The sequence below is a fragment of the Zeus faber genome, assembly GCF_960531495.2.
Source record: "Zeus faber genome assembly, chromosome: 2".
NCBI classification, from domain to species: Eukaryota; Metazoa; Chordata; class Actinopteri; order Zeiformes; family Zeidae; genus Zeus; species Zeus faber.
Window position 1 is genome coordinate 23,384,633 of NC_137189.1, and position 11,876 is coordinate 23,396,508.

Consider the following 11,876-nt stretch of genomic DNA (forward strand, 5'->3'; position numbering starts at 1 on the left):
CCCCTAATCAGACGATCCCATTGATACAAGCGCTGTAACGCACGTTCTGCGTAATTTCATGTTGAACATTGCCCATGGTCAATTTTGAGGAGAATCCTTCCACTGTTCTGATATTTTTGCACACTCATGCATTTAATAACTATGTCATTTAAAATGTATAAGCAAAACAGGGTATATGTAGTTAGATAATTTATGTAGCATATAGGTGATACAGTTTGTGTGTGGGTACTGTACATGTGGTGATCTGACATTTAAATGAAGAAAGCAGCCTAGACTGCACACTATGATGTGAATAAAAAGTTGCCCACCCCTGATCTGTAATTGCCCCTCCAGTCAGAGCAGTGTGGAATCGGGCCTGCTGGTTGTACTTGTATTATTAGTGATGAGATGATATAAAAATAACTGTTAAGCTGTTAAATGCAAGCACAGGGTGCACCTCTCTCTCCTCATATCACCCCCCCCCACCCACACAACCCTATTGGCATTGTTGACTTTTTTTTTAGTACAGAGGGGACCCCGACTCAGGCCTGTCTGCTCTGAAATATGCCGTAGTTAAGTAATCAGGATTTACAACACGCTACGTAACTGCACAGCTAAAAACTATGATACCCTGTGAAGTGAGGGGTTCTCTCGGGAGGTTGCGCTTCGGTCTCAGTACAAATACTTTCGCTGGGTTACCCCGAGTTCCGGACAACCCCGGCCCAGAAAATACACACATTCTCGCTTTCATTTCTCTCTCTCTCTCTCTGAAAATATTTACCAAATATCCATCACTCTCAATCCTAGCGCCACTCTTCTATATATACACATATACACACAATCAATTTACAGCTTCTTTAACTCCCTTCTCTTGACACATCCATCCCCTTCTCTCCAAGCCTCTGTGCTGGTGGAAGGCCAGTTGCCTTGGGGACCAGCGTTAAAGGAATTAAGTTACCAGCGATTAAAGCTGGTCCATGATCTGTGAGGAGGGTGACGTTAAGCCCCCCCCCCCCCCCATTCCCGGGTCGCCATGACGACAGCGTCATCTCCATCGCCACGCTGACCTATAGCCACAATCGCCATGGTTACCGCTCCGTGGGGGCCAGCCTGGGCTCTGTGTGGAATGCTAATGCAAGCGGGAGGGGGTAGTGACATTGTGGTGCTGCAAGTTTGCCACAGTCTGTCTGCCCCACAGCCCCGAGCCAAGCGTTATAGAAGCATAGAGACATTGGATATAAACGTCGCCCTTGGTTGGACTGTTGGGACATTGACACTGAAGTGGCGCGTATTGCTCCTGCAAACTCCACCCCGCGCTCATCCGATGTAAATGACAACCACTTGATCGGTTTCTGCTTCGGCTTCAGACATTTCTATTTTGAGTCTGTCAATTAAAGCATTTTGTAATTCATGTTGTACATCGTTGTCAGTAGAAGGCGCGTGTGATCCCCATGTAGACGACAATGAAATGGCCACTTTGGAGTTCGAGTTCTTTTTTTGACAGGAACAAATCATGGGCGAGCCTTGTATCGCAATTCTTCACGCACTGCAGGAAGTTCGGAAGGAAAAATGGATTCACAAAGGGACCAACCGCCATGGAAGCATCCGCACTTAGCACCGAGGACAGTACCTGAGAGAGCGCACTCCTTTAACAGTTGTTCCTGGAAATGTGTTTAATTAAAAACACTTGTAGGATTGCCCGTAGAAAACCCACCTAACTCTAAACTTGATCGACGGGGAAACAAAGGCCAGATGGATCCAAGGCCATTCACGTCGGAGCGAGCGAAAGCGTGCACATACCGGCATGAGCACTCTTTTAGGCTCCATTGCATAATTCATCAACTGGTGGAAGGCAAAGCAGTGGGATATATTTTATGATACTTGATGTATGCAAAGCCTAGCAAGCTCGGTACGCTCAGTTGCGTAGCACTGCAGAGGGATGCATAACAAGGCGGGAAAAGAGATTGAGAGAGGGATCGCTGTAGAGGAGGAAAAAAAAACAAAAAACTCCAGCTAACTAATTCAGAATCTCCACTGATAAACGACAACTATACTCAGTGCCTTGACACAAAGAGATTGTGTCAAGCGAACAGGACAGTTTTATTTGCGCCCAACCAGGTGAGTGGTTAAGTAATGACAATAAAATGTGACTTGGTGGTTGTGTGATGGCAATCACACACCCACCCTTTTGACCCCACCCTATTCATTCCCATACAGGTACAAATAGATTCACATAGATTCGATTGATTCAAAATTGATCAAGATTGCTGAAGGGATTCAAATCCCATGCTTTGCTGGTGCTTAATATACATAACTTAACAGCCCTAAACAGGTCAATAGCCAAATACGGGTTTCCCTTGCCTCTCTTTAAGGTTTTTCTGCAACAGTGGTGTTAAGATGGTGTTCTACAAAGAAAGAACAAGGAATATAGACCTGCCAAGGAACACCACTATCAATGTGCTCCATATTAAGTGCATTCACAGCGATATGTCTCGGTTTTACAAAATGAAAACATAAAAAACTATTTGTCCGCTACAAATTAAACAAAGAATTTATGCACTAACTTAATACATTTCATAAAAATAATCATCTCATATAAAAAAAAATTTTATTTTTTTTTAAGTGACATCAGTGATCAAGACTCCCTTTGAATCCCCCTCGGAAAATCCCTGATTTGAATGCATTTGATCTGCATCGACTCGCCAAATCAACTTCAAACTAAAAAGGCATTATCGTATCGTCCCTTCCCGACACATTTGGAGTAGGCCCCGCGGTCCAGGTGCAGTATGGCGCACATCTGGCTCAGCTTGCAGTCTCCCTCGCAGAGGATGCTGTTGTTGTAGCTCACCATGAAGTGAGTGAAATATCTGTCAAAGGTTCTGGCTCGCGGCAGCTGAAAGCCCAGCGCCAGTTGGAGGAGACGCTGAGGCTGAAGGTCTTTGAGTCCAAAGGCTTCTGTCATGGTGTATTCCAGCCTCCAGGCCGCGCTTTGTTTCTCGTTGGCTTCCGTCAGATTCAAGTAGTACTGCCAGATATCCTTCGGAGGGTGAGAAAAGGGTTGAGAGAGGTGTATGGTGAGCGAGAGAGTCATTCAGATTTTTAAAAAGCAAAAAGATTCTAGCAAAGCCAGAAATGGCTTTGTATCCTGACTGACAGTGTGATTAATCATACTGAAACTACCCCCTTTTTCTGGCTTTCTTCTGTCATTGGTAAACTCCTCCACCCACCCCCAATCTCCGCCTTGATTCCACTTATTTCAGACGGGATGGCCGTTGTTCCTTTCTGATTTAAATTGCTTTTTTTTTTTTTTTAAGAATTCTATTATTTCTATTAGCAATCTCCAATTTCCACGAGGCCAAAATTGATCAGTCTTATGCAACAATTAAATAAATAATAATGATAACAAGAAGAAGAAGAAAATTGCGCGCCTCCACATATCCAAAGATTCAATCTTGCGTCGATCTACAGTAACTAGGAAAAAGTCTCATGAATGCGCGGTCATGGAACGATCAATGTGGAGAGGATTGCAAAAATAAATGGAAAAATAGTGACAAAAATAGAGATGGAGTGTTGAAGTAGTGATGTGAATTTGAGAAAACCGGTTATGATTATTTTGTGTTTTTTTCGGCTCCACAAAGATGGGTCATTCAGGATTCCATCAGCTACCAAATGTTGCCAGGAAATACAGGAACAGTTTTCCTGACTACGCCATAGCTAGCGAAGCTGAATGGTGATGAGGTAGCAGTGTTAATTGATATGTGAATAAATATATTTTACAATTTTGTAGACGTGAAGAAAACAAGACTAAAATGTTAGTGGTGGACTCACCAACATTACATTTGGTTTTTTCTTTTTCCACTCGTGCCTCCATCTAACCCTGTTCCCAGTCAGAGCTCGTGGGCCTAGTTGAGCTCTGTGCTCAGAAGGAAAAGCTGCCGCTCCAAAATCACTCCATGCGATTTTGCCAAGGTTTTTGTTTCCCATAAATAATTAATGTTTAATACACTTATCTAGATTTAGATAAAGACTTTGTAAACTCTGATCTGAGCGGGAGGGAGCTCCACAATTCAGCCTGCTAGAAACAGTTATGGTAAAATGGCTTAAATGCAAAATTCTCGACAGAAAGAAAATAAGCGATATATGGATATATATCATTTAATTTAGAATCAAGTAGAAAGAAAAAAAATAATGTTAAAATAGAGTTGACTCAACATGCAGGAAATCTAAATCCAAGTCAATGGAAGTCATATTACAAAGCCCCACTAAGTGGTGCCAAACTAAGAGCTGCATACACCAGTATGCTTTCCCCTGGTGCTGTAAAATCAGCACCAGGGGAAAGGACTTGTACCGTATGTGGCTGTGGGATGGAATACTGAATGTGACTGAAACAAGACTAAAACTAAGAAGGTTGAAAATGGACCTAAACTAATAAACATTTTAGTCTAGAGACTAAAACAAAATCCAAATTAATTCACTGCTCCTACCAACAGAGTGAAGTCCCTTTTGTCATAGTGGTACATGCGGAAAGCTGGGTTGTTCGAGTATGGCTCCAAAACATTCTTGATTGGCGTAACGCTCGGCGACACAAAGACAGAGTTCACTGGTTTGCCTGAAAAACAATCAAAGTTACAGTGAGTGAGAGAGTGTGTGCAGCCTCAACATCTGAATCCTGCATCCTTTAACCACCAACTTGCACAGTGAACTCTTCCGTCGACACAAAATGGAAAGTAAAGAGAACATATTTATGCAAATGGGGATTCCCTGTTTCATCAAGTTCAACAGTTTCATCATTGTGCTGCAATAAAAGATTGCAGCACAATATAGGAAGTATTTGTGGATTCCTCATCCCAGTGAAGTTGCTATATTATTCCAAGTTCAGCAATTGTATAATAAACTTAACATTTAAATAACAACTAATACCATTATTTCAAATTGAAAAAACAAATGGTGGGTCAAAGAGGGTGCCCACATCAGAGCTGGGGCCAAATCTCATTTGCTATGTTTCATGTGGTGATTTTTTCTCTGGAGAGGTACTCTGGCAGAATTACATCACTTTGCCTCTTTATCAGGACACTTGAGAAGAAACAACTGAGGAAGCCTTTCGGGAAAAACTTGAAACAAATGAGCGTCGCCCCTTAAAGCGATGCTGAAGAGGTTGTTTAGCAGATTGTTTAACATACTGCAGCTGTAATAATAACTCCTATCAATCCGCGTAGGAGGGAGCGACAGTGAGGCATAGAAAATCTGATTAACAATCCACTCAAAATCTCTTCAGGGAAGTTGTAACAATCAAGGAATCTTCCTTTCTACATTCTATCTATTCCACACTGGGAGCGTGTCCCCCTGCAGTGAAAACGATCAGGAAAAAATACGAAATGTTGCACTTGTGAGAGAAAACCCTTTGTCTTTTCATGCACGTTTCTGGCACAGGCAAACCTCGATAAGTGATTTCCAAATGGTTGTCAACGGGTGAAATCCTACAGAAGGCAGTTTACTTCAAACCAAGACAGAACTTCAGGAAAATAAACATCAGGGAACCTGCCCCTGAACGCTGTTGTCAGTAAACTCAATATCAAGTTTATTTATGACGATGCAGTGACATAAAGAACCAGAAAAGGAAGCTGACCTCTGCCCCCCACAACTATATTGCGGTCAATTTACGCAACGAGTGAATGACAAATACTACATGGCCAAAAGTATGTGGACATCCCAATACCACACCCATAAGTGCTTGTCGAACATTCAGACACAAGAGCATCAGTGAGGTCAGGCACTGATGTTGGGTGACAGGACCTGGCTCGCTGTCTGCATTCCAATTCATACCGAAGGTGTTCACCGGGGTTCAGGTGTGGGCTCTGTGCAGGCCGGTCCAGTCCTTCCACACAGAGACAGTAAACCATTCATTCATGGACCTCGCTTCGTGCACAGTGGCTGAAGCCGAGCTGAAACAGAAAAGGGCCCTCCTCAAAATGTTGCCAAAGCAACAGTCACCAAGCAAGTTGGAAAAGCACAATTCTCCAGAATGTCGTTGTATGCGGTAGCATCAAGACTTTCCTTCACTTCATTAAGGGGGTCTAGCCCAAACCATGAAAAACAGCCCCAGAGCGTTATTCCTCCATCACCAAACTTCACAGTTGGCACTATGCATTCAGGCAGGTAGCGTTCTTCATGTATCTGCCAAACCCAGATTCGTCCATCAGATGATGGTGAAGCATCCAGAGAACGTGTTTCCACTGCGCCACAGTCCAATCACAGCGTGCTTTACATCACGTCAGCCGATGCTTGGCATTGAGCACGGTGATCTCAGGCTTGTGTGCGGCTGCTCAGCCATAGGAACCTAGTTCATGAAGCTCACAACGAACAGTTTTTGTGCTGACATTGCTTCCTCCTGTCTAGTCTGAAAGTCGGTCGTGAGTATTGCAACCAAAGACAGGCAATGTTTACACGACGCGTCAGCACTTGGCGGCCCCGTTCTGTGAGCTTTTGTGGCGTACCGCCTCTTGAGTTGTTGTTGCTGCACCTACAGTAGACATTTCTGCTTCACAATAACAGAACTTCGAGTTGACTGGGGCAGGTCAGGCAGGACAGACATTTTACAAACTGATTTGTTGGAAAAGTGAACTAGCCAAAGCCATTACTTGGAAGGGGTATCCACATACCTTTGGAGGTGTATTATATATTGTATTGCATTACAAACAAGTCGGTGGAAGTGGGAGTCTCTGTTGATGTATGATTGATTTATCTAACTGTAATACTTGAGGGGGAACGAAACAAGTGTGAAACATCTTTCACGAAACTTGGATTTCTAGCTCCTCAAATGGCAAATGTCTTTTTACAAACCTCTCTGGTCCAGCAACACCATGATGCTGTCTCGGTGGGTGTGTCCATAGAATTGTCCTGCAATGACATGGCTGTAATTCCTGAAGATGGCCACCAGCTTCTCATTGTGGCTCTCTTTCATAGCCGGAATGCCTCTGGTGAAGGGAAGGTACCCCACCGGCACGTGAGCTATGATGAAAACCTCAATTGTGAAGTGAGAAGGATAGATAGAGGGAAAAGAGACAGACAGATAATGAAAGAGAGAGAAACACAAAGATACACAGAGAGAAGACAGACAGAGAGGAAGTGATAAATAGATAGTTCTCTATGTTTAAATATCTCATCTTGGAATGCCGCAAGCATACCATATGTCACATGAGATAACCGTTGAGCCACAGTGTCTGACTGACTGTCTGGCTGGTTATATATGTTTCTGGCTGATTATATACCTCTCTATACAGTAAATCTACTGGTATTGTAGGACAGATTATACTGTATACCAGTGGTCAGTCAACCAGGAAGAGGGTTCCTACCAACAACGTGGAATACTGTCCCTAGTAGGTTTGCAGGAAACACAAGACACAACTGTCTCGCCATTTCCCGCAAAAGGTGGTGCACGGCATCCCACCTCATCCCAACTGACACCATATACATGTACTGAGGAACAGAGGACACCAACACCCAGAAATTTCCAAAAAGGTATTTAACATCTCCCTTTTTGAATTTTAAATCCCAGCATAGCTTGAAGACTAGCTCAACCCGTTGGGGTCCATATGAGAGATGGACCCAATTACAAACATGCACTCGCTAGTCTTTTGTTGCAAATTTTATTTTTGGTTATTCTTAAGTCATTTTGAGTCATTTTACCTTCTCCATGCTCTGCTCAGCACCCTCCAGGGTGTCCTGCAGCCATTGGTACTGCCCAGCAGGGTCGCTCATGTTGACCGTGGCTTTGTTTGGGCCATAGTATAGGATGGTGTTCAGACTGACCACTCGCAGGCCGGGCCTCACCTGCTGAGAGTAGAAACCGCCTGCGTACACAGGAAATGGTGTTCAGGGCAAACATGATCGTGACTGAATAAGATAGGAATAAAATCCTGGGACTACTCTGGGATCTTGACAAGAGATTTTCTTAAGATTATCTGAGGCCCAAAAATCCTATCTCAAAGTCCTTTGGTGACTACTAGACATAAGCCATCAAGGCAGAAGCACCGACTGGATGGCTCACGGTACGTGGCAACGTTGGCATCCATTTATATTTATTTATAGACACATTAAGCACTTTAGTAGGAACACCTGCACACCCATCTAGTCATGCAATTATTTAATCTGCCAATCATGTGGCAGCAGTCCAATGCATAAAATCATGCAGCACAGGATTTTCACGCACAACAATCTCTCAATCTCTCTAGAGTTTACTCAAAATAGTGTGAAAAACAAAAATCGAATGAGCGGCAGTTTTGCGGACGGAAACTCCTTGTTAGTGAGAGAGGTCAACGGAGAATGGCCAGACTGGTTCAAGTTGACAGAAGGGCTACGGTAACTGACATAAACGCTCGGTTCAACTGTAGTGAGCAGAAAAACATCGCAGAATGTACCACATGTCAAACCTTGAGGTGGATGGGCTACAACAGTTCTAGAAGCCCACGTCGGCTTCCACTTATGTCAGCCAAGAACTGAAAGCTGAGGCTGCAGTGTACACAGGCTCACAAAAACTATATATATATATATATATATATATATATATATATATATATATATATATATATATATATATATATATATATATATATATATATATATATATAAAAACAACAAGTATTACCTTCTCTGAGTGTTCGCAAGGCTTCAGGCTGAAGCCAGGGCTCCCACATTTTAGCAGCAGCTTGGTAGATGGCATTAGTGGAGGACATCAGCTGGTCCTAATGGAAAAGGTTGGTTTGTTAAATGGCCCCAATTAATTAACCATTGTTGTAGCAAAGTACATTTCATGGAGAAAGGTCGTTGTGAAATCAGCACAGATATTTTTGAAAACTATTATTACTTTATCAAATTATAAAACATACTGTTAGTATATTTTGAGACTGGCTTTGCTTTGCTTTACAGTTGAACCTGATTTATCTGGTGTAATTTCCCTATAGAAATGACAATCTAACAGAGACTGTAGTGGAAACTAGAATTACGTGACATGGTTATATGCCTCCGCCAACCAGTCAAGTTACAGTTTACACTTAAGCTTTGACCACTGAATTCAAAGTTCATCCTTGAGTCCGAGTGGACGTTTGTGCCAAATTTGAAGAAATTCCCACAAGGCGTTCCCGAGATATCACCTTCACGAGAATGGGACAGTCAACCCGAAAACACAATATAATATATATAAAACAACCAGCTACGGCTGTGGCCGGCGGGGAGGCAAAATATTCTTGAAAACCATTCCAGATCTGTCAAAATGAAATAACATAATTATCATAATTATAACACTTTCTTCTCTAACTTTAAGTACAGCAAAGAAACGGACACAGCAAAGAGAAAACAATATCTTTTGTCAAATGTGTATTGAAAAGATTTGAATGCACCCGACAGGACTTTAGGCAAGTTACAGTTATAGATAGAAATATGTTAGAAAAAGAAAGAGAAAGAAAGATGTTTGTTTCTGATATAGACTGCGAGGACATGGTGTTGGATATTCAGACTTTTTCACGACAAACTTTTAATGTGTCAAAGTTTATGCCTTCCCAATGAGAATAACGTACCGCATTGATTTCATAATAGTAAAAAATGCAGAATATTGTGTTTGTTAAAGACAAGTGTTCGTGTACACCGGGGGTTCCCAATCATTTTATTATCACGGACCACAGCACAGGGGAGGGTAGGAGAGTGACTGAGAAAGTCTTCCCGTTACTTGTCCGGCCCCATTTTAATTTCATTAAATGAGGCAGCGGTCTGCATGGCCCGGCACCGGTCCGCGACCAGGCGGTTGGGAACCAGGGATGTACCCCACCGAAACATGTCAGTCTCCCAAACGATGGTCATCGCTGTGGGGTTCAGATTAAAGGTTCTGATGTACTACGTGAGACTGTACCTGTGGCCAGTAGTCGTGATTACCCAAGGCAGGGAAAACAGGCAAGCCAGGAAAGTGTCCTCTGATGGTCTTAGTCATGTTCCTGATCAGCTGGATAACTGTATCCGTAGACAGTTCATCCACAGGCACATGAGGCGGACTGTCTCTAATTGAGGGAATTGAATATGTATTGTTAGAAATCTACCAATCCATCCATCCATCAATACATGTATCTAACTAGCTACAGCGTTGGGTCCGATTACATTGAAATGTAATTAGACACTGACTATAAACAGGATGGCTAGGTTGTATTAATACATACATTTTAATCTGAAAACAATGTAATGTTGGTCGTAAGCCTGACAGTAGGAAGCAGCACAACTTCCTGTTTCTAGTCTATTAGGGTAGCGTGGATACAGCTGAAGAGCTGATGTGTGGAATTGCAGTTGAGCAATTGAGTCATTAAAAGCCATTTCTCGTTTTCAAAAAGGCCTTTTTCTTTTTTTTTTTTTTTTAAAGGTTTGTCCAACTGGACTGCCTTTAAGCACAGTAAGAAGCTGCAGCAGAGTGGTAAGTTAGCAAATAGCAAGTTCAGGGAGGTTGTGCTGTGAATGATGGGAACCAACATTTTAAGACTTGGCCTGGAGAATGGTTAACCTCTCCTTTTAAGTTGTATTGGTCCGGTCTTAGAGGTGTTCTTCCCACTATGAGGGAAATGAAACCATGACCATCCCACAGGGTTCTGTCTCAGATCGAGTTTTACAAAAACACACATTTACTCAAAGAACACCAGCCATGTTGTCTGATCTGGTTGACAATGATTGGTCTCAGTGATTGTATCAAAACATGTTTTTATTTCCCCTTTTCGCTTAATATTCTGTTATTTTTATTATATTTGTTTGTTTTTCTGTTTCTACCCCATTTTTGTGTGTGATTGCCCTGTTCTGTCATGATAGTTATTTTGGATTCCTATTGGATAATTTACAAGCAATTATTATATGAATCTTGTTTGCATTAAAAATCCAATAAAGAAAGTTATAAAAAAAAAAAAAATCTCCAATTTTGGATCTCAAAAAGATACAACAAATAAATCATGTAAATTTTTTGAATATTCAAAATAGCTTGTGTAGCGCAGAGCAAAAAGTTCTAGAGAAGGTTAAAAAAATATTTTAAAAACTTCAAATAAATCCTGATTGCATGTAATCAATTACCACCAACCTCTGTCTATCTTCCAAAAGCAGCAGAACATATTTGATAACATTCCATCACTATAGTATAACTGCAGCGAGTGGATGGATGCCCAAAAATGCTGGAAGCTGCCTGTAACACCCAAAACAAAACCTTAACCACCAACCCGCACCCCACCCCATTCAGTCTTAGAGCAAATGAGCTCCTCATTATGGGCAGAGTTAAACAATGTTATTTTATATTCTCCCCAACAATATGGGAATTAAGCAAAGATCTCTCTCCAAAGGGCCTTAATCCTCAGCCCAAGGCAGCCTCTTCAAATTTTAATCCAGGTGCAGTTGGATGGCCCGTTCTCATAATCGCCGCTAATAAGTATTATGCGTGCCTGTACTGTAAATGTCTGGTTTTAGCTGATTAGCTGCAGATTAATGGTGGGCTATACGACGGAACCACTGCTGGAATGGTGAGCTTACATGGTAAGCTCCCAATCATTAAGGTTCACCCTGACATCAATTTTTACCTCTTTGAAACGGCTCCTCAGTTGAACTGTTTGCACGGTCCCGATGAGGTCGGAATAAATGTGAAATCTAAAATGCCTTTTTCTCCAAATTCCCTCCCTGGAAAAAAAAAAAAAAATACCATTTCTGTGTCCGACGCGGTGCTCTATGCACTACATACATGTTCGTACTAGCATCCAGTGTGCTTTAGCAAGCGAGTAAAAACAACAAAATTTTGGACATATTGGTATTTCCGAAAAGGCGCGAGGATGATGCAGCGATGACCCGATGGGTCGCACCCATGTGAGCGCCCACTTGATGCCGGAGCTCAG

The 11,876-nt window shown here is 42.2% G+C and overlaps 1 protein-coding gene across 1 annotated transcript in view; it reads right to left on the reverse strand.

Annotated features, from left to right (window-relative positions):
• Nucleotides 1-2,570: 2,570 nt before the first annotated feature.
• The window catches only part of smpdl3a (sphingomyelin phosphodiesterase acid like 3A), an 11,693-nt gene continuing 2,387 nt past the window's right edge, over nucleotides 2,571-11,876 (reverse strand). Inside the window, exons 3-8 of the mRNA XM_080024608.1 lie at nucleotides 9,881-10,025; nucleotides 8,624-8,720; nucleotides 7,666-7,829; nucleotides 6,820-7,000; nucleotides 4,464-4,588; nucleotides 2,571-3,016 (exon numbers count right to left, since the gene is read on the reverse strand). Coding sequence (XP_079880734.1) covers nucleotides 2,693-3,016; nucleotides 4,464-4,588; nucleotides 6,820-7,000; nucleotides 7,666-7,829; nucleotides 8,624-8,720; nucleotides 9,881-10,025 — 1,036 coding nt within the window. The 3' untranslated portion in view covers nucleotides 2,571-2,692. The remainder of the gene's footprint in view (nucleotides 3,017-4,463; nucleotides 4,589-6,819; nucleotides 7,001-7,665; nucleotides 7,830-8,623; nucleotides 8,721-9,880; nucleotides 10,026-11,876) is intronic.